This window comes from Anabrus simplex, chromosome 4, assembly GCF_040414725.1.
Source record: "Anabrus simplex isolate iqAnaSimp1 chromosome 4, ASM4041472v1, whole genome shotgun sequence".
NCBI classification, from domain to species: domain Eukaryota; kingdom Metazoa; phylum Arthropoda; class Insecta; order Orthoptera; family Tettigoniidae; genus Anabrus; species Anabrus simplex.
In genome coordinates this window covers 27,451,359-27,477,800 of record NC_090268.1, presented here as the reverse complement: position 1 = coordinate 27,477,800, position 26,442 = coordinate 27,451,359, and the positions used below count along the sequence as shown (strand labels likewise).

Genomic DNA, 26,442 nt, shown 5'->3' with positions numbered 1-26,442 from the left:
TTAGTAGCTTTGAACCCCACTGTCGGCAGCCCTGAAAATGATTTTCTGTGGTTTCCCATTTTCACACCAGGCAAATGCTGGGGCTGTACCTTAATTAAGGCCACAGCCGCTTCCTTTCCATTCCTAGCTCTCTCCTGTCCCATCGTCGCCATAAGATGTATCTATGTCGGTGCAACGTAAAGCAACTAGCAAAAAAAAAAAAAAAAAGGAGTACCCGTGGTGTAGGGGTAGCATGCCTGCCTCTAACCCAGAGGCCCCGGGTTCGATTCCCGGCCAGGTCAGGGATTTTTACCTATACCTGATGACTGGTTCGAGGTTCACTCAGCCTACGTGATTAGAATCGAGGAGCTATGTGATGGTGAGATAGCGGTCCTGGTCTAGAAAGCCAAGAATAACGGCCGAGAGGATTCATCGTGCTGACCACACGACACCTCGTAATCTGCAGGCCTTCGGGCTAAGCAGCGGTCGCTTGGTAGGCCAAGGCTCTTCAAGAGCTGTAGTGCCATGGGGTTTGGTTTAGTAGTAGTAGTAGTAGTAGTAGTAAAATGAATACCTCTGTTCATAATAAATAATCAAATCCCACATGTGCATCACATCCTTCCTCAGTCATCTCAGAACATTTTTGTAAAACTTCCTGTTGGCATTTTGGGATGTGCATGGTGATGGTTAACCCTAATATTAAACTTATCAATAAATTCCCAGACCCCTGGGGTGGGGGACGCAGATGAGGAATACACCCACGGTATCCCTGCCTCTTGTAAAAGGCGACTAAAAAGGGGCGACAAGGGATGCTAATTTTTGAACCATGAGATTACCTGTGATTAATACCATCACGCGAGGAACACCATGAGTTGACTTTTCTTGCAATTAGTACCACTACGTGAGGAATACCCTGGGTCTGTGGGTGGATCGCTGTGTGTTTACAGTACCCGTGTATAGTATCCACCACTATGTCGGAGGCTCCCCTCTCTCCAAGTTCGGTTGGAACACCCCAAGGAGAAAAAATGAAGCTACACTCACTGGGATGTTTCAGCATCTGGTTGTGGACATCATGGGTCTGCATTTTGAACACCACGGGTCTGGCCGCTGTCTTTGATTAGTACCACTATAAGAGCGATGCTGTGGGTCCTTGTTGCCTGTGAATAGTACACACTATGTGAGGAACACTATGGGTTTGCGTTTCCTATGAGTGGCGCCATTAGTGAGAAACACCGTAGGTCTGCACTACCAGTACGTAGTACGTTACGTGTGAGTAGTACCACAATGTGAGAAGCACAGCGAGTCTGCATTACTTGTGATTAGTACCATTACTTGAGAAATACCATGGTTCTACTTCACTAGCAATAAATACCATCATGAGGGGCCGTTGACCAGGATTGTCCTTTGAAAGCAGCCCCTTGTTTGTAAGTTTCTGGGAAGGTGCTTTGGATCCACTGATTGTTTTAAGTTCATAATCATTATTCATCATCATCTTTTTGAATTCTAGTCAGTGGACTGATTTTGGAGTAGTATTGTGAGTTGGATCTGCTGATTATCTTACATTCACATTCATCCATTCATTCTTCATCATCAAGTTTTGAGTTCTGGTCAGTGGATGAATTTTGGAATTTTAAATTGTTATTACATTCAGTCTCATTACAGGTTATTATCCTCATGGTGGTTCTGTATTGAATGATGTTATTCACAGCAATTATAATAAGAAGTATTTCTTGTCCAAGTATTCACAAGAAATACTTCTTATTATAATTGCTGTGAATTCAGTCTCATTTCGTACCATTAGGGGCAGATGACCTTGATGTTAGGCCCCTTTTAACAACATGTATCATCATCATCATTATCAGATTCTCAGCCTTCTTTGAAACACTTACACCATTAAAATGCTCTTGCTTGTTTTAAAGCTTGGTTACCAAAAGTTTCTTTCAGCATTCACTGGGTTTCAGACACAGTTTTACTGAGCCTGAAGCAAAATTTAATGCAGGGTATTTACTCCTAAACATCAGCCTTTTCAAAATTGACAGAAGTACAAGAACACTGTGTAAGAAAAGCACCAAAACTCTGCAACACATGCCCTTATGAGGATACCAGTTGACATGAATACAGTTGAAATTTATTTGTACATAACTCAGTTCTGCACGATTCTCTTTTACGTGTACATTTCTGAAATTAAATTAAAAACATGTTCATTAAACCTCATTTGTATGTTATTTGGTGTTATATATTTTAGTTTTTGTTAAATGTAGTTTTATTTGATAATGTTGATTGGACCAAGCTATTTGAGATTCTGAAGGTGACTGGAATCACATACCGAGAACGAAAAATTATCTACAATCTGTATAAAAATCAGTCCACAGTGATAAGAATCGAGGGCTTTGAAAAAGAAGCAGCAATCCAGAAAGGAGTGAGGCAAGGTTGCAGTTTGTCCCCCTCCTTTTCAATGCTTATGTAGAATGGGCAGTAAAGGAAATAAAGAGGAATTTGGGAAGGGAATCGCAATCCAAGGAGATTTGCCGATGATATTGTTATTTTCTCTGAGTATGCAGAAGATCTAGAGAAATTGCTGAATGGTATGGATAGAGTCTTGGGTAAGGACTACAGGATGAAAATAAATAAGTCCAAAACAAAAGTAATGGAGTGCAGTCGAACGAAGTCAGGTGATGCAGGAAATATTAGATTAGGAAATGAAGTCTTAACGGAAGTAGATGAATATTGTTACTTGGGCAGTAAAATAACTAACGGTGGAAGAATTAAGGAGGATATAAAATGCAGACTAGCACAAGCAAGGACGAGCTTTCTTAAGAAAAGAAATTTGCTCACTTTAAACATTGATATAGGAATTAGAAAGATGATTTTTAAGACTTTCATCTGGAGCGTGGCATTGTATGGAAGTGAAACATGAACAATAACTAGCTCAGAAAGAAAGAGGATAGAAGCTTTTGAAATGCGGTGTTACAGAAGAATGCTGAAGGTGAGATGGATAGATCGAATCACAAATGAAGAGATACTGAAATGAATTGGCGAGAGGAGATCGTTGAGGCTAAATTTGACCAGAAGAAAATATAGAATGATAGGACACATCTTAGGACATCCAGAACTTGTGCAGTTGGTTTTTGAGGGAAATGTAAGCGGTAAGAACGGTAGGTGTAGACCATGATACGAATATGGAAAGCAGATTAGAGCAGATGTGGGATGCAGCAGTTACTTAGAAATAATTAGGTTACCACGGGATAGAGTGGCATTGAGAGCAGCATCAAACCAGTCTGTGGACTGATGTCTCGAACAACAACAGGTCTGTCTCCATGGCCTTTGGTCAGAGGGTCCCGGGTTTGATTCCCGGCAGGGTCGGGAATTTTAACCGTCATTGGTTAATTTCGCTGGCACGGGGACTGGGTATATGTGTCATCTTCATCATCATTTCATCCTCATCATGACGCACAGGGCATCAAATAAAAAGACTTGCACCTGGTGAGCCGAACATGCCCTAGGACACTCCCGGCACTAAAAGCCATTCGCCATTTCAGAGTTAAAATAATGTTGCCAACATATGCACTTCCACTGATCAAAAGGCAGGAGAGTTAGAAATATGACACATTATAGTCGGCATTGTTCGTGACAGAACTTTAGTTGCAGATACCGCAGAGGTGTTATGGTGAAGCAACAGCATGGAAAGTGACCATGGGGCATAAAGCTAAAGTAGAAAGATTACAAGACACATGTTTGGGTCATAGAACATGCATCCGTTTTAACAGTAAACAAGTTATGAAAACAAGACAAATGAAAATGATTCTGCAAGCTGATATTTCGTATTGAGTTATAACCACCTCAGTTGAATCAGTAGAAATTTATTGTATGCTGCTGTCAGTCCGCCGAGGGAAATGTGGAAAGAGAAAAGTTACACCTTGGATGAGAAAGTAGAATTTATGCCAGTCATTGGTAAGAGAGTATGTGCACATTAAATACACAGAATAAAAAATTAATAAACAATGTTATTTAATTCATAACTTTTCTTTATTACAAAATAAGCTCACTGGACAAAAAAATTGTTGCCTTGTATGCACGCACAGATGGATTGTTAAGCCTGTACAGGTGACAAACGAGACCTGTGCTCAACCACATGCGCACTGCCTCTACGCGAGCATAAGGAGTAGCGATCAGCGAGACATTGATGTTTCGAGCGGACAGTGTACGTCAACATGGGTAGATGTTACAGAGTGGCAAAAGGGGGGCAATCGTGTTTGGCCGTGCCCATGACCATGCAGTGCGGGAAGTTGATGGATTTGTTGGTGTTTCACAGCAGACTGTTCAACTTTTCTACAAGCAGTGGTGTACTACACATGGTCACAAAACACAACGTCAGAACTGTGGTCGGAAAATGATCCTGACTGAGAGGGACCGAAGGCGCGTTTCTTGGCTTGTGAATGAAAATTGCTTCCAAACCCGACAGAAATTGCTGCAGTCAGTGAATTAAAGGTCTATCCCAACCTGTTAGTGAGAGAACATTGCGATGGGAACTGCATGCAACGAACATTTGAAGTCGGTCACCTTGCAAGAAGGCATTGCTCACACAGGCACATAAAGCTGCACGACTCTAATGGACTAGAAATCATTGAATGTGGATAGTAGCTGACTGGCGGAACATAATGTGGTCTGACAAATCACTTTTTTTGCCTGTATTTCAATGATGCACATCGTAGAGTGCACCAAAGGCCGAATGAAGCATTTCATCCTGGATGTGTGCAAGGTCAGGTTCAAGTCGAAAATGGGTCTGTGATGTTTTGGGAGTGTTTTTAATTGCGCCCGCTCACTGAAGTCACCACTAACATGGACCAGCATGTTTATTTAAACATTCTGGATGATGAGGTACGCGTATGAGTATGCTATTGATACCCCGATTTTTCAAGGTGACAACAGTGAAATTCATTGGGCTGGACACATATATGACCAGCTTGATGAACACTCCCCCACCCTATTACTTCTCAATTGGCCTGCAAAATGCCGGCCCCGTGGTGTAGGGGTAGCGTGCCTGCCTCTTACCCGGAAGCCCCGGGTTCGATTCCCGGCCAGGACAGGGATTTTTACCTGGACCTGAGGGCTGGTTCGAGGTCCACTCAGCCTACGTGATTAGAATTGAGGAGCTATCTGACGGTGAGATAGCGGCCCCGGTCTAGACAGCCAAGAATAACGGCCGAGAGGATTCGTCGTGCTGACCACACGACACCTCGTAATCTGCAGGCCTTCGGGCTGAGCAGCGGTCGCTTGGTAGGCCAAGGCCCTTCAAGGGCTGTAGTGCCATGGGGTTTGGTTTGGTTTTGGCCTGCAAAATCACGTAATTTGAACCCCATTGAAGATCTGTGGGACATGTTGGAACAGTGGGTAAAACGCAGATATCAGTATCCCCGCAATTTGTTGGAATTGCACGATCAAATCCTCCGTGAGTGGCTTAACCTGTATGAGACGTACCTGCACAACCTTGTGGACTCGCTTTGTAACCAAATCCAGGTGGCTGTCAAGTCCAGAGGTGGAGTTACATGGTATTAAATGACGCTTGTAATGATTTCTCCAGGGGTGACTAATTTTTTTGTCCAGTGACCTTACTTTCTGCTCATTTGTTCTTATTATTTATAATCATTATCATTATCATCAGGCTGGACGCATATGTGACTGGTTTTATGAACACTCCTCCACCCTATTATATCTCAATTGGCCTGCAAAATCACCTGACTTGAACCCCAATGAAAATCTGTGGGACATGTTGGAACAGCAGTAAAACACTGATAATGTCAAACCTCAGAGTCCCTCATTCAAGGGTACTAGGAATTAAAGGACAGGCAAACAGTTCAGGAATCTGGTTGTGACATGATCATCAAATATGGCTTGGTGCACCTGGATGTGGAGGTGACTGAAGCTCTATATGATAAAAATCTTCTGGGCTATTCTGCCGTGGTCCACTCCTCTCATTCCTGCCAGAAATTTCGATTACTACTGCAGTGGTCATCTTCTGTGGCGTCGTCTAAGTACTCTCTCCTGTTTCCCGCTGGCTACTGCGATGGTCGCTTGGGACAGAGCTGTATTTATATCCAAGTGAGCGGCCTCCGATTGGTTTGCGCCGTGCAGTCTGTCATCTAATTGAATCTCTGAGCACATGACCTCAGATTGTTGAAAGTGTTGCATTACAATCCATAGATGAAACATTGAAAGTGCTGCATTTTCAAGTAGTTATAATCTGCTGTTGAGGCATTACAAGTGTTGCATTTTTAATGTGGTCTTCACTCACACATGATGGCAAGATATGGCATATACTTGTGATAACCAGTGCATATTAACCTGTTCGCAGTTGACTCTGCAGTAGCGTATGTCTGCAGCAACAGTGCATGCATGTTTTATGAAAGACCAAAAAAAAAAAAAAAAAAAAAACCACTAGGTCTTTTCAGGGTAATGCAGTCAAAGAACTCAATGAACCAAGTAAAGAAACATTGCCTGGCAGTCAAATGGTTATCTGCAAATAAGTTCTTGGTAAATGATTAAAAGCTGCAGATAATGGTATTTAATTTAAGTAAAAATCTATTAAATTATAATACAGTATTGAACCCATAAAACCACTGGGAATAAATCTAGATCCAAAGATGACTGGGATGCTCACACAGATTTTATGTGAAGTAAGCTCTAAAGAGCAGTGTATTTCTTCAGAGTCATCGGAGATAATCTTCCCTGTAAATGTCTTATGAATCCCAATCTTGCAATTCTTTCACAATTTTCTTCAATATATAATTCTACTCTGGGAAAATTGTAGTTGATTTTCTGAAGTTTTGCTTCTCCAGAAACAAACAAAAAAAAAGGTTATATTCATTATAACAAAATATCCTATAACTTAACTGCCTAATTCAGGCCACTTTTTGCTAAACTGTCTGTCATGACATGAACTTGTACAAATAGCATCAAAAGAATTCTGTTGATAAATGTTTATATTAGATATGAAGTATGTAGGTTCTTTCTGTGCTTAGATGATCCAACTACTGATGACATACGGCAGTTCCAGCAAGAGATTAACATGGTTAAATCTGTGGGCCAGCATCCCAACATAGTCTCCATTATTGGATGCTGTACACACAGACAGTCACTGCGCCTCATTGTGGAGTATTGTGCACTTGGAGACTTGCAGAACTATTTACGAAAGGTATGTTCATTAAATATTCAAGATTAGAATTTTGAATAATAAAATAGGAGAATGGCTCAGATGCAGTAGAAATACACAGATCATAAAAACTTCTAGGAAAGGAAAAGTTTTCTTTATATGAAGTGTGTATGTCCTCATTGTTGTTATCTCAAAAAGTCATTTTAAATTTTAATTTTATGTTGTCTTTCAAATTTTAAAAATATTGTATTAATTGCAAAGAAAAATATTGATGCAGTACAGTCACTATGCTGTCGTCATCATCATCATCATCATCATCATCATCATCATCATCATCATCATTTTCCAGCTTCAGTTTCCCAAGTGCAGCATACAAGTGCTTGCTTCCTATCAAAGTATAGTTTCTGTCCCTCTGTGTCCACTTGACATTCGTCCGATTTCACTGTCTCGATCCATCGATTCCTTGGCTCCCAACTTGCCTCTCCCCTTTCACTTCTCTGTCAAAGTAATTCCTTGCTATTCTCGTTCTGTCCATCCTCATAACATGTCCAAACCATTGTAGCTTGGCTCTTCTTGAAAGCTCGGTAACAGGTATTTTGATACCAGTCTCCTTCCTGTTTGCTTCAGTTCTAATCTTGTCCTTCCTGGTATTTTGGTTCATTGTTCTAATGAATTTCATTTCTGTTGACTGTATTTTACTATTTACCTTGTTATGTAGGGTACATGTTTTGAGTCCATATGTTGGGGATATCACTAATAAATAAAACACTGAATCACTTTACTTCGTCATGGCTGCCATCTTTATTCTTACTTACTCCAAACCAGTACAAAACAAAAGCATAAATACAAGCGATATGGCAGTTCCCAGTAGCTCCGCTAGATAGCAGGAGCTCATACTTGAAATACTAAACTATGTACGGGGAGATTGCATATCCGAATCACATAACGCCGTTAGAGTGTGTACGAGTCCTTTTCTATGAATCTCCAACATCCTTTCCACCCTGGTCTATCTCGAGTGGGATGACCAGCTGGACAGGTCGTGTCACATTGTTTGCGTCCGAGGTGCGAAGAATAACCGTTCTAGTTCTCCCGTCAAGTCCTTCGCGTAATTCTTCGACCCGTGCTTTATTCCACATTTGTCTTGGGCGTGTATCCTCTTGTAGTAAAACTACGTCACCGACCCTGATTCTTGACCCGTGGTCTCTGGGCTGGCAAACTTCGTGAAAATTCCACAATAGTAGCAAATACTCTTTACTCCAACGCTTCCAGAAGTCGTCAGTCATTCGCTGGAGTAGTCTGAAGGTTCTAACAAGGTCTCGCCTAGGTGGTTCTGGTCCTGTAGGTATCGTGGTGAGTCGATCGCCAACGAGGAAGTGGGCTGGAGTCAATACACCACCATTGGCATCATGTTGCGTCAAGGGTCTTGTGTTTAATGCGGCTTCTATGCTAGTCAAAACAGTCCGTAGCTCTTCATCATCAATAGTGGAACGTCCAAGTATTTTCCGTAGACATCGCTTGGTGAGGCCAATTAGTCTTTCCCACCATCCTCCCCACCAAGCGGCACATGGGGCAATGAATTTCCATGTGATACCTTGCTGGGCCATATAGTGGTGTGTCCGTGCCGCTGTCAGTTCTCTGCGTTCGCTGAATGGAATGTTTGAGCGTTGTCGCTGTAGATTGTGTGTGGTATACCACGTCGGCCTATAAACCTCTGCAAGGCCTGTAGGAATTTGTCTGTCGACATGTCACCGCACAGTTCCAAGTGTAAGGCACGCGTTGTTGCACAGGTGAATAATGCAATGTAGGCTTTCTTCATGAGGTTGCCAGAAGTAACGTACGGTGGTCCTGCGAAGTCTAGTCCCGTTACTTCGAATGGTCTGGAAGGACGTAGACGATCCAGGGGAAGTGGTGCTTCTAATTCCGTCGGTCTCCTCCGGTGAACAACTTTACACGGAAGGCAAGTGTGTAAGACCTTCTTGATTGTTTGGCGTGCTCGCAAGATCCAGAATTCTGTGCGTAGTTCAGTTAGGATAGCGGGAACACCTAGATGGTGAAGTCTTATGTGAGTTTGTTTTATCAGAAGTTTACAGAAAGCGTGTGAGCCGTCCAGAAATATTGGGTGCTTTTCGTTGCTCGAGATGTCTGCATGTTGTAGCCGTCTGCCTAGTCGGAGGATACAATGTTGTAGAAATGGATTGTAGCGAAAGATCTTCGAAGCTCGTGCTAGTGGAAGATTATTCTTCAGGGCTTGCAGTTCAGAAGCAAAGCATTCCTGTTGAACTTGCTTTATCCAGTACGTTCTTGCTTCTTCCATTTCTGAGGCTGTGAAATTGTGACAACACTTGGTTTTCTCCTTCAAACATTTCACGAATCGTAGAATCCACGCGGTAACTCTTAAAAGTTTCCAGTATGTACTAAATCGTGAGGCAGCAAACAATGGTTCTGGCGTGGTGGTTGCAAGAACTTGAGTGGTCTTCCTTTCCTCAGGTAGAGTCATATTAGTGGGGGTGACATCTCTGGGCCATGAGTAGGAAGGTCCATTCAACCACGAAGGTCCGTGCCACCACGAGTCCAAGGACTCCAGTTGGTGTGCTTGAAGTCCTCTAGAAAGGTGGTCAGCTGGGTTGTTGATTCCGGGACAGTGTCTCCACTGACTGGACGTGGTATGAGTCAAAATTTCAGTCACGCGGTTACAGACAAATGTCTTCCAACGGTTGGGATTACTTCTTATCCACCCCAGTGTGACTGTAGAATCGCTCCATAACGTGCCAGGGATGGACGGTACTCCAGTGGCTTCGTAAAAATAATGTAGAAGTCGGGATCCGACCAAGGCTGCTAACAATTCAAGCCTGGGAAGAGTCACTTTCTTCACAGGGGACAGTCTGGCCTTGCTGCAAACTAAACGAACAGTGTAAGCGTCGTCGACAAGTGACCGGACGTACAATGCGGCACCGCATGCTCTTTCGGAGGCGTCGCAAAACACGTGCAGTGATATGTCTGTACCGGAATTTGAAATGGCAATCCATCATGGTATCCGGATTGGAGAGAGGTACTGTAGGTGTGAGAGCCAATCGTTCCATCGATGGGCGAGATTAGGTGGTAAAATTTCTTCCCATGCCAGTCCTTGGCACCAAGTGTCTTGGAAAAGGATTTTGGCAGTGATTGACACGGGTGAAAATAGTCCAAGTGGGTCGTAGAAGCGTGCGGTGGCTTTCAGTAACTGTCGTTTAGTTGCTGGCTGTGTGGATAGTTTTGCAGTGACGTCACTTGGGGTTGTAAAGAGTTCGTCTGATTCCGCATTCCAGTCAATACCTAATACTCGTGTCTGCAGTACAACTTCTCGAGTTTCTGCTTTCCAAATGTTCATTAATGGCAAAGAATTTGTGACCCATTTGGAGAGTGGAAGTCGAATGTGGCGCAGGAGGGCTGTCAGTTCATAATAAAGAGTAACGGCCGTATTGTCGTCTTCTACGCTGGCAGTGAAGTCATCCATAAATGTGCAAGCATCTAGGAGAGGTGCTGCTGTGGGATAAGTGTTGTAGTGTAGGGTAGCTAGTTCACGGAGAGTGGCTGAGAGGAGGAACGGGCTACAGGTGAGGCCAAAGGGTAGCCGGGTGAATCGGTACATTACGACGTCCTCTGTTGTCGTGTAAGTTCCGTCTGTAGTGGTTTCGATGCGGTACCAAAGAAATCTGGTGAGATCTCTATCTTGTTCGTCGAGGGCTAGCTGGAGGAACGCCTGGGTACCGTCACATGCGATGGCCTTTCGATGCAATCGAAACCTTAAGAGGGTGGCAAAAATTTCGGGTAGGAGATTTGGACCCATGTGGAGGGTATCGTTGAGGGATGGGAATCCTGGTTCGTGAGAGGAAGCGTCGTACACTATTCTCCATTTAGTGGCATCTCGTTTCTCCTTCTTAATGGCATGGTGTGGCAGATAAAACATATTTCCAGGGATTGTGGTATCGGGGGCTAGTTCCACTTGCTCTCGAAGCATGTAGTCCAACATTAGCGTCTGATACATGTTCTTGAAAGTTGTGTCTTGATGTAGCCGTCTCTGTAGTGTTCGAAACCTTGCCTCGGTTGTTGCCAAATTATCGGATAAGACTATATCCCGTTTGCGAGGAAGGGATACGACTCTTCGTCCGTCATGAATGGGGTAATTGTCGTGGAACTCTTGAAGAATAGCAGCATCCGTGTCGTCTAGTTGTCTGTGTTTCGTCTCTCGAATGCCGATTGTCTCGAGGTCCCCAAAACATCGCATGGAGTCGTCAGATATCTCGTCATTGTTGACTGAGACGTGGTTCGTCATGACATGATTGACAGTGGTACCAGAACGGTTGCCTGTGAGGACCCAACCGAAGATTGTTGGAAGTAGGACTAAAGAGGGTGTGATGGGCTGTGGTGGATCTAGTTTCACGACTTTCCAATAATTGTCTGCACCAATAAGGATTTCAATCGGCAAGTCATCTGCATCGTTGGTTTTTGGATCAGCGAGTGGCAGATTGCTGTGGTTAAGAGTGACTGCTGGGTGAGATGAATAAGTGTTGGCACTTTCGAAAGCTGTGATAGTGACGGCGGTTTTTGTCGAAAATCCGATAATTTCAAATTGGGTGAGTCGACGTGGCTGAAAGCTATTGCTAGTTGTTTCGAAGGCTGTGACTGCTAGGTCTCGAGTACATATTACTGGTAGCTGTAGAGTGTCCAATAATGACGTGGCAATAAAACTTGATTGACTTCCAGCGTCTAGAAGGCATCGTGTGATTTTGTGTGCCCCTCTTGGTCCTTGTATCTGAACACGGGCTGTCTGCAGAAATGAAAAACTGGGTGGCCCTGTTTCAATCTTTCTGACAGAAGTTGACTGGGATTGGCTCTGGTTGCAGACGGATACGTGGTGAAGTTGTTTGCATTTAGAGCATGACACTCTGCCCTTCTTGTTGCAGTTCTGGACGTTGTGACCTCGATTGAGGCACAGAAAGCATCTTTTGGAGAGTTTGAGCTTCTCCACCCTAGCTTGGGGTAGGACTACTTGTGTGCATCCCTGTGCCCAGTGACCCCTGCTTTCGCAGAAGGCACAGAATGGTGTTATTGCGGGCTTGTTCTGCTCGCTCCTTAACTTTTGTGGCCTAGTACTGACTTGGAGAGCAGCTGCTGTAGGTTGGTAAAGTGTTGGAAGTGCGATGCTGGTCTCTCCCCTGAGTTTCTGAGTGCTAAGGGCCGCTTCTACCTCCTCACGAAGAAATTCTATCAGAGACATCATATGACCTTCCGAGATTTTGTTGCGCTTTGCGTGAATTAGCCAACGTGTGCAGATTGCCGCTGGAAAAGCTCGTAAAATCTTCGAGGCAATCACGCGTCCGTAAACATTAATGTCTTCGCCGAGCGCCTTGAGGGCTTGAATTCTACGGTGGCACTCCAGGTATGTCACGTTGAGATCATCAGGATTCTCTGATAATGTGGGTGGTAAATTCTCCAGGTGGTTCAGATGAGCCTGAATTATTTTATCCTTGTCGCCATAACGTTCAGTAAGTAAAGTCTTGACCTGAGTGTACGTTTCTGAACTAAGTGCTATACCATCGACGAGTTGCTTGGGTTCCCCTCGTAGATATCCTCGTAATAACACGTGTTTGCTAATGTCTGGAATCGTGGTGTTGTTGTCAACTGCTGTCTCGAACTGTTCCCAGAAACGAGACCAGGACTCTGTCACCTGAGAATGGCTCAATGTGTATTGTCGGGAGTTTAAATTCTGGAACAACTGGGGGTGGAACATAATAGCTAGAACTGGGAATGGATACTGACGCATTTGTCTCTGCTGGTTTTTGTGTAAGAACTTTGTTGGCATGCTGTATAGCTCTTGTTGCACTGTCGACATAGTTTTCACATGCCTGTACATCTGTTTCATAATCTGTGTCGGGTAACTGGTCGTGTTTAACATCGTCTGAGGAAACTAATAATTGCAAAGTGTTCTGAAGTCTATCACAAAGATATTCTATTTCGTCATAGTCTGGTGTACTTGTTTTGTCTTTTAAAAGATTGACAAAGCGCGTTAAATTTGCTCGCAGAGTAGTTCGCTTTCTTTTCAGAAGGGACAGGTCTTGTATAGACATCGCTGACGGTGTGACAAACGGGCGATTTATGACAGCTGAGGAGGGGTTGCAGATGAACGTGCTGCAGGCAGGGCTTTGTTCCCGTGACAGTAGGTAGTTGGGCCGGTAATAGTCCGCCTTGTTTCCAGTAGGTGGCAGCACTAGTCACACAGACCGGCGTGGATTTGTTTTAGAAATAACGATATTCTTGAAGCATGCAGAAATAATGTCTACACCAATGCAATAATGCCGTATAATCCCCGTATAGCATGCTACGTTAGTGATTCAGTACATTGTATCTCAGAAGAAATAACTGTTCTACTCATCATGATCCTGGGTCGAGTGGCGTGATGAAACATTCCCATTACAGGAGATCCGTGGTTACTTGGCGTGAAAGTTCTCCAAATCTTGAAAGTTCGTGATGAAACGTATCGTAACTTGAACAGGTGGGTTATTTCAGCACCATAAATGTTGGGGATATCACTAATAAATAAAACACTGAATCACTTTACTTCGTCATGGCTGCCATCTTTATTCTTACTTACTCCAAACCAGTAAAAACAAAAGCATAAATACAAGCGATATGGCAGTTCCCAGTAGCTCCACTAGATAGCAGGAGCTCATACTTGAAATACTAAACTATGTACAGGGAGATTGCATATCCAAATCACATAACGCCGTTAGAGTGTGTACGAGTCCTTTTCTATGAATCTCCAACACCATAGGTGAGAAATGATATGTAGTAGGTATGAAACATAGTCAGTTTTGCTTTCTGGGGTATTTTATCATCCCAGAGTAGGTTTCTCACTTGAAAACAAAATTGAGAAGCTTTCAAAATCCTATTAAATATTTCTTGGTTTAATGTGTTACCTTATGAAATGATACTTCCAAGGTATTTGAAGCTAGAAGCAGATTGTAAGTGAGTTCCTTCCAGGAAAATGTTTGAAATTGTGCCTTTTCTGTTGGTAGTCATTTCAACAGTTTTTGTTTTACTGATATTTAGTCCATATTCTTTAAACTTGCAATTCCAAAGATTTAGTTTCTCCTGTACTTCTGCTTCATTTTTGCCCCAGATCAGAACATCATCTGCAAATATTAGGCCCGGTTTCTTCAACGAATGTTAAATGTTTAACTCTGCTGTTAAGGAGACTTAACACATAATTTAACAAAATGGTCGTCTCATCAAGGATTGTTAACTCTAACAAATTGTTAATACTTGTGTTAAATTAACCTGGCAGCAGCCCTGTGTTAAACCTCTTAACAACTGCTAAAATTTCAAAATGGAGGCAAGTTGAAGATGTAAGTCTGAAGCTTTACTGATGAATGAAGACTATTTATAAACTGAAGAAGGCAAAGGACGACTCCATACTAAGAAATAACTACTTTCTAGAGTTGTCAGAAGATATATTTCTAATTACCAAAGCCATAATGAACAAGATACCAGATGATATTGAAAATAGGTTAGAGTTTCCAACAGTGAAGACAAATATCATGAGGCAGGATCCGCTTCGAACCACATGGAGGTGATAGAACACTAAAATGCGAACACATTTTACTCAAACTTGTCAGGTCTGCAACCCAATAATTTCCGAAAAATTTATGAATAACCCCCCCGATTCTAATGCAACACTTAAATACTTGAAGAGTTGCAACCTTGACAAGTGGAGCAGTGGCCGAGTGGTCATCGTATTTGTCTCCGAACCGTGACGACTTGAGTTCGAGTCCCGCCATAGACATGCTTTTTTTTAATACAAATTAAATAATTGTTTCAGGGAATGTGAAGGTAAAATGTGAATAAAATGAATAATCAAATTGCAGTGGAACTTTATTTTCTACCTCAAATTAATATATATATATACAGAAAGAGATCCAGCAGTAACTGTGAGAATGTTTAGACCTATATTAATTTCAGGTAGAAAATAAACTGTACTGCAATTTGTGTAATATTTTTGTTCCAGTTTTTATCTTGACATTCCCTCAAATATTAATTTAATCATCTTCTCCTTCTTTATCTGTTTACCCTCCAGGGTCGGTTTTCCCTTGGACTCAGTGAGGGATACCACCTCTACTGCCTTAAGGGCAGTGTCCCGGAGCTTCAGACTCTGGATCGGGTTTACAACTGGGGAGGATGATCAGTACCTTGCCCAGGCGGCCTCACCTGCTATGCTGAACAGGGGCCTTGCTGGGGGATGGGAAGATTGGAAGGGATAGACAAGGAAGAGGGAAATAATGGCCGTGGCCTTAAGTAAGGAGGAGAATTGGGAAACCACGGAAAACCACTTCCAGGATGGCTGAGGTGGGAATCAAACCCACCTCTAATCAGTTGACCTTCCAAGGCTGAGTGGACCTCGTTCCAGCCCTCGTACCTCTTTTCATATTTCGTGGCAGAGCCGGGAATCGACCCCGGGCCTCCAGGGGTGGCAGCTAATCACACTAACCAGTACACCACAGAGGCGGATATATTCACTTATTTTGTGCAAAAATCATAGCTGCGACGAGACTCAAATTCATGTCTATGAGGTTCGCAGACAAGTACGGTGACCAATTGGCCACCACTCCGTTCCGCTGTGATGTAACTCCCAAGTATATATGCCTTGCATTGGAATCGGGGATTCATCAATTTTTCAGAAGTTATTAGGTTGCGGACCTGACATGTTTAAGTAAAATTTGTTCGCCTTTTAGTGTTCTACCACCTCCACTTTGTCCGAAGCGGATTCTGTGTAATGACATCTGACCTCATTTTTTTTCGAAAACGAAAGCGTGTTGACTTAAACCCTTACACACGAGTTACCGTTGAGTGTCTCCCCACAGGTACACTGAAGCTCGGTGAAATCGGTTGATCGCAGGGTCTGGCCTCTACTTGTTAGATATTATGCTTGAGACACTTTTCATGTAATTATAGGCGACTATGTTCACGAGTGCAAGAAAAAGTGTGTAGAATCCTGCAAAGAATTCCTGCTGCCACTGCAACATTAACAAGGCATTACATTATTTTCCCTGCAATAAAATAATGCCAGAAAACCTTTCAAAACACATCAGTTATCACATTTTCCCGGTGATAAGAATATAAGAATAAGCTATATCGAATGTTGTGATATAACAGTCCGTTCTTTCATTTTTTAAGCACATTCACATAATTTTAAATTAAAATTAAATGAAATAAAAACTTGCATTCATCATAACGCTTTTGTTACTCTTACTTAACATGTTTACTTATCGGTTTCCGCTAACCATAACCTGTAATAATGTCAACCATGTGTCTTGTGCGACAAAATACTATTTCAACACACCACTAGGAGCACTTTATATAAAGAAACAAAAGACACTCACTGCCAAACGTGTTCAGAAATCTCATTGAAATGTGTTAATTTGTCTTTAACAATTGTTTCGTAACAAATGTTGGAAATGTGTTCGTGAAACAGGGTACTTCTAAACAAAGTATTAATAACAATTTTTAGTTAACATTTGTTAAGTAAAATTAAACATACATTTGAAGAAACCGGGCCTTAGTGTGTTAGGCTCTTTGCATTGTACTTTCATAGATTTTATGATCTGATCCATGAAATTGATGAACAGGAATGGTGACAAGGCACTTCCCTACCGGACTCCTTTTTTGGTTTCAAACCAATCAGATCTTCCATCCCCTACTTGGACATAGCTATAGAATTTTTGATAGAGCGTCTTTACTTTTATCAATCAGGAAGTTTGACACCCCTGTACCTTCTAGGCATTCCCAAACCATCTCCTAGGCACACTGTCATAGGCCTTCTCGATATCCATAAAAACCATCATTCGTATCATATTCCCAGTGCTTCTCTGTAATGCTGTATAGATTTATATAGTAATTTTCCATGCAGTTGCTCAAGTCTGTATTTAACTATGAAAATAATGGCCTAAGATAATTATAATTTTCAAGTAGAAACATTTGACTTCCAACAGTGTTCCACCAATCACAGTCACTCCTCATTTTGAATTGCTTCACAGGTCTGAGTTATTTACGAGGCGTGTTTTTTAAGTAAGGGCCATTTGAAAATAATTACCCAATGAAAGACATTTTTCAAACAGCACATTTATTATCAGATTCTACGTACTTGAGGGGCAAACTTATTCTCTAGAACTATTCACTCACTCCATCTTTGAATGGCCCAACTCCAGCTTTCTTGTCACTGTTCAAATGCCCAACATTACCACGTTTGAAACATTTTCTGGTTGCTCCCTCATTGCTTTTATCAGTATTAGGTTTTGGATGATCTTCATTCTTCTCAAAATTAACTTCGAACAGGAGATACAAACTAAGCATTTAACACTCCATTAGTCGCCTATTATCTGAGAGATACGCAGTGGTGTTTATTTGCTGTACCTTTAGTTTGCTTCAGGCTAGAAGCCCATCTCCTATGCTAGCTTATTGTGGTGACATCCAGTACTGTTTTGACCTTCATGAAATACGAATGTCACGAGTTGCTGCCAGTTTTATCTCGCAAGATACGACACGAGTAAACATGAAAGTATTCTTGTTAATCTCTAATGTGTTCGATTTGCTGTGAATTAGCTCATTATTGTTTGTGCTTGCCGCTCAAGATCTTTTGAAAATGAAAATGAAGATGAAGAAGATTTGTAAAACTGTATTGTGTTCAGTGAGTTGTTTGACTTATCAGTAACATCACAATCTCAGAATCCTGAAGACTGTGAAAAGAACAATCAGATAATTAATATTTCAATGGATATGTTGTAAACAAACCTTAAAGAGAATTTTATGTTGTTTTCTATCTTCCACAAATTACAGTACATAAGGGTTGTGTAGATGGACTGGATTTATTTATCTCTCAGATATGACGTGAAATATGATGCTACTTTTAAAACACAGTGTTAATCTAATCATGCAGGAGTCAAACTATGAAAATATCATTATAATCATCGCTGTTCGAAGGATAGATTCGTTTGAAAAGCTAGACCTTCTGGATGGTAAATACACTGTCATCCCAGTTGATTTTCCCTTAAGAATGCTCTGTAAATGGATTCTCAGACTGCATTGGAATCCAGTCTGCATAAAAACTCTCTCAGAAGATCTCCAGTACATTTTAAGCTTTGAATGTTTCTGCTAGAGAGCAGCAGTCATCTCTTTCAACTGGTTGGAAACTAACTGGATACAAGTTTCCTACAGCAAATTTGGATTGCCAAATAATAGAAAGTGGGTATTTATAATCAATTTGACCTTTCCTTGACTACCTTGGGTTTTACCATTAACGCCAAGAAGGTAACTGTGGCCCTGCAAATTCACCTTTTTTCTGATTGTAAGAGTAATTTTGTCCTCAATTGTAGTTTCATTGATTTTTAACCTTCTAATAGGCCCTCTTGTTGTTTGAGTCATCAGTCCATAGACAGGTTTGATGCAGCTCTCCATCCCAGCCTATCCTGTGCTAACCTTTTCATTTCTACATAACTGCTGCATCCTACAACTGCTCTAATCTGCTTGTCATATTCATACCTTGGTCTACCCCTACCATTCTTACCCCCTACACTTCCCTCAAAAACCAACTACACAAGTCCTGGGTGTCTTAAGATGTGTCCTATCATTCTCCCTTCTTCTCATCAAATTTATCCACAATGATCTCCTCTCACCAATTCGATTCAGTATCTCTTCATTCGTGATTCTATCTATCCATCCCACCTTCAACATTCTTCTGTAACACCACATTTCAAAAGCTTCTATTCTCTTTCTTTCTGAGCAAGTTATCGCCTATGTTTCACTTCCATACATTGCCACGCTCCAAACGAAAATCTTCAAAAACATTTTTCTAATTCCTATATCAATATTAGAGGTGAGTAAATTTCTTTTCTTAAGAAAGGTCTTCCTTGCTGGTGCTAATCTGCATTTCATGTCCTCCTTACTCCTGCCATTGTTAGTTATTTTACTAGCAAAGTAACAATATTCATCTACTTCCTTTAGGACTTCATTTATTGCATCACTTGACTTCGTACGACTGCATTCTCCTGTGGGTGGGGGTGGTAGAATAACACCCACGGTATCCCCTGCCTGTCGTAAGAGGCAACTAAAAGGGGCCCCAGGGGCTCTGAACTTTTTTGGAGCATGGGTTGGCGACCACGGGGCCCTCAGCTGAGTCCTGGCATTGCTTCCACTTACTTGTGCCAGGCTCCTCACTTTCACCTATCCTATCCGACCTCCCTTGGTCAACTCGTGTTCTTTTCAGACCCTGACAGTATTACGTATGGAGGCCTAGGAAGTTTTTCATTTTCACGCCTTTCGTGGCCCTTGTCTTCCTTTGGCCAATATCTTCATTTTTTGAAGTGTCGGACCCCTTCCATTTTTTCTCTCTGATTAGTGTTGTATAGAGGATGGTTGCCTAGTTGTACTTCCCCTTAAAATACTAATCACCACCACCACTCGTACGAATGCACTCCATTACTTTACTTTCGGACTCTATTTTTTATCTTGTACTCCTCACCCAAGACTCCGTCCATGCCATTCAGCAACATCTCCAGATCTTCTGCAGTCTCAGATAAAATAGCACCAGAATTTTCTGGAGAGGATTGACCTTCTCTTGGATCTTGTTCATTTGTACAGCTATTTTTTAAAGATCATTGGTACTTTCAGTTTTATCAGATATTTTTGAATCTGTGTGCATTGAGTATGGTCAAGACTTGCCAGTCTGTATTTGAGCTTTATTCAGTCATCATCATCATCATCATCATCATCATCATCATCATCATCATCATCATCATCATCATCATCATCTAGGTAGCATGTTCCCTTTCAATTATTTACCTAATCTTTTGTTAAATAATTTCAAAGAAGCTGAAAATTTATCAAACATCTCCCTCATCAAATTATTCCAAGATCGAGCAAGTTGGCCATGTGGTTAGGGGCACACAGCTGCGAGCTTGCATTCCGTAGATAGTGGGTTCGAACCCCAATGTTGGCAGCCCTGAAGATGGTTTTCTGTGGTTTCCTATTTTCACACCAAGCAAATGCTGGGGCTGTACCTTAATTAAGGTCACGGATGCTTCCTTCTCACACCTAGCCCTTTCCTGTCCCATCATTACCATAAGACCTATCTGTATCGGTGCGACGTAAAGCAACTTGCATTCCTCTAGAGAAAATTTATTATTTTCCCACCATATGGTTTTGACCATGCGTGATTCCTCGCAGCTCTTTTCCTCCTTTTCAATGTGGAATTGATCCATATGAATCTCCACACTGATAAAAGGTCCTGTTCCAGTCTCAAACTGCAGTCCTTTCCTCCAGCAGTAGGTGGACCCCATTCGTTCAGTGTACCTTCGACTGCGAGATATGTTTTATATAAATTCTCACCTTGCAACAATAAAAAATCACATGACCATGATTCAGTTCTGTCATTGTCACTGCTTGACATGAGACAACAATGTCTACAATATTACAAAATACAATGGAAAGTGCTGCACACAGCATATACATCTGACATCTAGTTAATTGTATGGCAACTACTCAGGTCAAAAGATTCTCACATCCATCTAGATGATGAATGGCTAAGACTTTAGGTTAAGTTACAAGTGGGAGGTCACTGCATGATCTTGCAATATGACCAGTTAGATCTATTGTGTTTCTCCTATAGGGAGAGGGTGAAACCTGGTTTCAGCACATAGCCTACTCCTATAGTAACAATTATATCTGAATGGTCCACCTTTCCAATATCTCTTTTAAGTATTGATTACATTACATTTGTTGTGATAGTGGAACTAGATTTGGCCTTGACTGGCTGTCATCAGCCGTAAGACAAATTTAGACAAAAACACCCAAAAATACTACAGTAAATGTAGAGTGAGTTTTCCTCATCGGTTGGCCAGCAGGTGCATCCAGCTTATCTGCCTCCATTGACTCATCACTTCCCATTACACAGTACAGCGATAGCATGGAAATAACTGCACTTCACAGTTCAGGCCCGTGCTTAGAACGAATATCATCTTCGCTCTGAGAATATTCGCTAACATTGCCTTCCGAGCCACTATCATCACAAATATTTATAAATATAATTTCATAAGAGCTCCCATTTTTATTGTTATTAATATTATTATTGCACAATTATTATTGTTATATAATTTTAATTATTGTTGTTGTTTTCTAATTGTAATGCTCATTTTACATAATTAATCTAGTGTAAATATAATAGTATTTCAGAAAAGTGTACTTACTTAGTAGACTGTCAGTTTTTTAAATTTGCAAATCATGGTATAATATATAAACAATTTTAAAATCTCAAGTGCTAGCTGGCATGAAACAACATTTTTTTCATTACTAGATGCTCAAACAAGTACATAAAGAATGAATCTCCTATAGGTACAGAGATATTATTTTTTAACGTTTGTTAGGGATATTCAGTTCCAGACCAGAATGGGTTGAAAATCTCAAACCAGCCGGGAATTGAATCCAGGGCCCTCTAAACTGAAGATCAGTACCCTGAGTATTCCATGAAGGAGCCAGACTGTGTAAAAAAGAAATCCTGCTGGACAAAATTTTTGCATCTTGATGTCTGGAAATTGTAAAAGTAGTTATCATCACCATATGTAATTTTCAGCTCATTCCTTAATTAGGCCCAACTTAAGAAAGCTTACTTTCAAACCAGTTTCCATCAATTTGATGTTATTAGCATTAACCTTCTTAATTATTTTCGCAGGTTTCAGCATATCAGTCGGTGCCCCTCAATATGAATAAACTAAATGTCAGTGAAGAAGCCAATAATGGACAAATAAAATACGCAGAACTCTTGCAGACACCAAGTGAGTAAGCAAGCAAAATTATTCATTAGAATCTTTTTAAGTAAGTTTGAGGATTCAAATTTCTTTTAAGTCAGGCGATCCCAGAAAAACAGAAAATGGTTATAGACTGAGGTCCTGCAAAGTGACAGAAGAGCTATCCAACATTGCAGCAGACATCCGCAAAAGACGTCTGAAATTTTATGGACACGTCCAGACTGCCGGCAAGTAGACTGACACACAAGATTCTCACCTACATAGAACATCTAAAAAATATTCCATGGGTACTAGAAGTGAAGAAAGATCTGGAAAAAGCCCAGCTGAACTCAACTGACACTGCAGACAGAAGCCTCTATAGGAAAAAGTTAATGGATGGAAAGTGCAACCAGAGAACGAAGTGAAAAAGAAGACTGGAGCAAAGTGGACAGAAAAACAAAAAAGGATCCACGGAGAAAGGATGAGAGCTGTTTGGCAACTCAGTAAACAGTACTTAGAAGAAATTTTAAATGAGGAATTTCTACATCTACCAATCTCACAGGGTTTGCTATGTATGGGACCAATACACTACAGTACATTTGTTGAAGTGGCCTGTGCTAGAAAAATGAAAATCTCAAAAGCACCAGGTTCTGTCAGTCTACCAGCAGATGTCTGTAAGCTGAAAGAACTGTTTGATGCAGCAGCTGAATGCCATGGTGGACAATGGACATGATTCCATTACTGAGCAACAAGTATAACAACAGAGCCATCTTTAAGAGCAGACTGTTCCCGCTTCCCACTCTGGCTTGTCACTGTGTTTCTATCATGTGCTTGTTTGTTCCTTTCCAATACTTGTGGTATTTCTGGGTAAATTACCAATAAAATTGCCGGGCTGAGAGACTCAGATGGTTGAGGCACTGGCCTTCTGACCTGAACTCGGAAGGTTCAATCTTGACTCAAACCTGTAGTATTTGAAGGAGCTCAAATACGTCAGCCTGAGGTCAGTAGATTTACTGACACGTAAAAGAACTCCTGTGGAAAAAATTCCAGAAACTTGGTGTCTCTGAAAACCGTCAAAAGGAGTTCAATTACAAGTAACAAGCTTTAACAGCTTCATTTTTGTTAAAAACTCATATTGACTTTAAAATCAAGTAACGAATATTCAAGAATAAACTTAAATATTGTATTTAAGAGGTCCACCTATTTAATACATATACGAGAGACATTCAATATATAATGCAACAAATTTTATTTCTCAGCCAATTTTGGCTTTAAAAAGTTGGAATTTTGTTTGGGACATCTTTGAATATTCCCACTTCGTCTTGTAGAGTTTCATTAATTTCCGATAGGTGGCAGCACTATAACTAGCCTTCAAAATAGCATCTGTAACAGAAGTGCATACCAAACAGAGAGCAGTTATTGATTTCCTTTTGGTGGAAAACCAGGCCATCACACGTTATTCATAGGCACTTGCAGAATGTCTATAGAGACCTGGCAGTGAACAAAAGCACAGTGAGCCTTCTCCATGACAATGCAAGACCTCACAAGTCTGCGCACTAGACAGGAGCTCTCAAAACTTCAGTGGATTGTTCTTTCTCATCCACCCTACAGCCCAGATCTTGCAACTTCTGACTTTCATCTGTTTGGCCCAATGAAGGATACACTCTGTGAAAAACACTACGTGGATGATGGGGAAGTTATCGATGCAGCACAACGTTGGCACCAACATCGACCAGTCGAGTGGTACCATGCGGGCCCTCACATTATGGTGGCGTAAGGCTGTAGTATTGAACCTAGATCATGTTGAAAAATAGAGTACTGTAGCAAAAGGATTGGGAAATAACATGGTGTATTTGAATCCTCAAATCTGCTTTTAGAAAAAAGATGTGTTACATTATATGTTGAACTCCCTTCATATATTCATTTTGATCCAGAACATGTTTCTTTCCCTAAGGGACTCATCAGCTAGAATATTTCACAAAATACATTGAATATAGAACCTCATTAATAGATTGATAAGACATGAGTTAAAATACACAATCATATACAAGGACATTTAAAATAATATATGTACTGTAATTACAAACTTGACTAAAGTTCCAAGTCATGTTGTCAGTAATATCGGTGAGAATTGTTCATGAAATTCTTGATGAACAAGTCCATAATTATTTGGTATATTCGCTAGTTGATAGACATGAAAACAATAACATTTTTGTTACTATTACCAATAAAATTGTAAACAGGCATAGTCTTTGTACCATATTTGGAATATGGAGTTAACTGCGTAATATTTTGCATAATTTGAGTGTATTTATGGTTTAACGTATTTACTCATTCATAGTATTTGTACTTTAAATAGATAACTTACTGTACTTAGAAAGAGTAGTAGTACAAAAATAATTGGACATAAAGTACATTTTTATAACATTTGTTCTTTACTTTTCTGCAGACAGTGAAAATGGAGATGACGATGATGATGATAGAGAAATTGGCATTGTGGTCAACAAGCTGTACTTTGAAGGTATTTTTTATACTTATCTATAATTTATAAAGAGAGACTGTGAGTTTGTTCGTATGTAACAGGTAATCTCAGAAACTACTGGACTGACTTTGAAGTTTCTTTCACCATTTGAAAGATAAGATCATTCTGGGTAACACAGGCTATGTATCACCCCAGAATATTGAATGATTCCTTCAAGAACCACAAAAAACTGGTGGCAGTAATAAACCTGAAAATGTTTATGTTTGCCTGTCTGGCACCAAGTTGTAGTTCCCTCATTTATAGAACTCTATTCCTGCACATGACTGATTTTACTTCTTCACCAGAACCAAAAAGTTGACCTAGAAATTTCTGGAAGAAGCGAAAGACAGACAGCGCAAAAATTGAGAAGTGTGGCTCTGAGTTGTTTAGACCAGATCTTGAGTTTCTCTTCTTTGAACCACAGACTAAAATCCTAGGAGGTCAATGCATTGGTTCAGATGAAGTGAAATCAGTTCTTGTTTCATATGCAGAAGTCAAGGAGACATTCACCCTTGTGGTTCCTATTTCCATATCCATGAGGACCAATCACTGTGTTATACCTTGTCCTTACAGATCCCACCTGAGCATTTAGGTCTCCCATAACAATGTGATGCTGTAATTCTTGAAGAAAGTAATCTTTCTCATTTTGAATATGCCCAGTCTGTTGAATAAGGGTATATTTGTTGATTTTCTGATGTAACTTAATAATTCATTCATTAACATATTCAATATCAGCCATAACACCGATGTTGTTGATTTCTTGTTTCTTTCTTATTTCCATGCTAGTAGAGTTTGTAACCTTTCCGCAGCAATTTATTTCTTTTCCTTTTCCACTTTGTTTCGCTCAGTCGAATGACCTCAGTCTTTCTTCTTTTCATGCAATCTCCAAGCTCCTCACATTTAGCAGTCACATCATTTATGTAGAGTAAAATCTTGTTAAGATGTTTCTGCAGGGGGCAACAAGAAAGAACGTGTTAATCAAGAAAACTTACTACTGAATATGCGAATAAAAACTATCCAACAGGGATATGGAAACACCAAATAAGATGTTTTTCTGACATGAGGCATTTTACATTGTGTATCCGCAGGTATAGTATAAATTATATCTACCATTTTGAGAGGAAATTATTAAAAGGTGTGAAAAACACAAGAAAATAAATATGAAAACCTTTTCTGCTGGGGCTTATCAAATAACAAGTGCACTGAAAATTGTGGAAAACACCAAACTACAAATATGAAAGCATATGCACAGGGACCAGTAAAAATATCAAAGTATTATTGCAGATCACACTCTTTCTAAAACAAAGGTAGGTAGAAGCCTTTTATTTCATAGCAGTGGGTTATTAAACAGTATTTTCTGGTCACACTCGTTGACAATGAATTGGAGGTTACACTCGACCATGTGCGACTGGCAGAAATGACTTTGGCCGCCATTTTGGATAAACTTCGACCAACTCAAATGATCAAGTCGAAACTCAAAGGTGCGAGTTCAACATTCGCGACCTCTTCACGCTTCAATATGCACACGCCAGTCCAGATTCTGACAGATTTTAATTTTGTCTTTTTTAGTAAGGAATTTCACAACTTTTTCCGTATCCATAACTAGACTATTAAATATGCATGTTGGTAGTCAATTTCACATGGTTATGTTCCTAATCCAGATATAGGCTACTGTACCGGTATCCGTATCACATGACAAATATTTGTTACACTTCACTGTACTACTCAACACAAAATAAATTTCTAACTTCTGAATGGAATACGAAATACAAGCTATAGGCTGACTGTGTTATTTAGCAATCTCGCTGCTAACCAGAAAGCAAAACTGAACATACCTGAGGGCTTGCTCCCAAAGGTGCAACTTATCCTGCAAAGTTCAGGAATTTAAGGCCTTTTTCCATAATCTTGCAACTGTAGTGACAAGTCACGTTTCTTTCACAAGGGATGACAAATAACATTTTCAGGGCTAGGAAAAATGTGAT

General features: G+C 40.8%; 1 protein-coding gene across 2 annotated transcripts in view; it reads left to right on the top strand.

The window, feature by feature from the left end:
- The window catches only part of LOC136872142 (tyrosine-protein kinase receptor torso-like), a 128,413-nt gene that overhangs the window by 4,093 nt on the left and 97,878 nt on the right, over window positions 1-26,442 (top strand). For both annotated transcript variants that reach the window (XM_068227445.1, XM_068227446.1), the window contains exons 4-6: window positions 6,999-7,171; window positions 21,885-21,987; window positions 24,389-24,460. In XM_068227445.1, coding sequence (XP_068083546.1) covers window positions 6,999-7,171; window positions 21,885-21,987; window positions 24,389-24,460 — 348 coding nt within the window. The remainder of the gene's footprint in view (window positions 1-6,998; window positions 7,172-21,884; window positions 21,988-24,388; window positions 24,461-26,442) is intronic.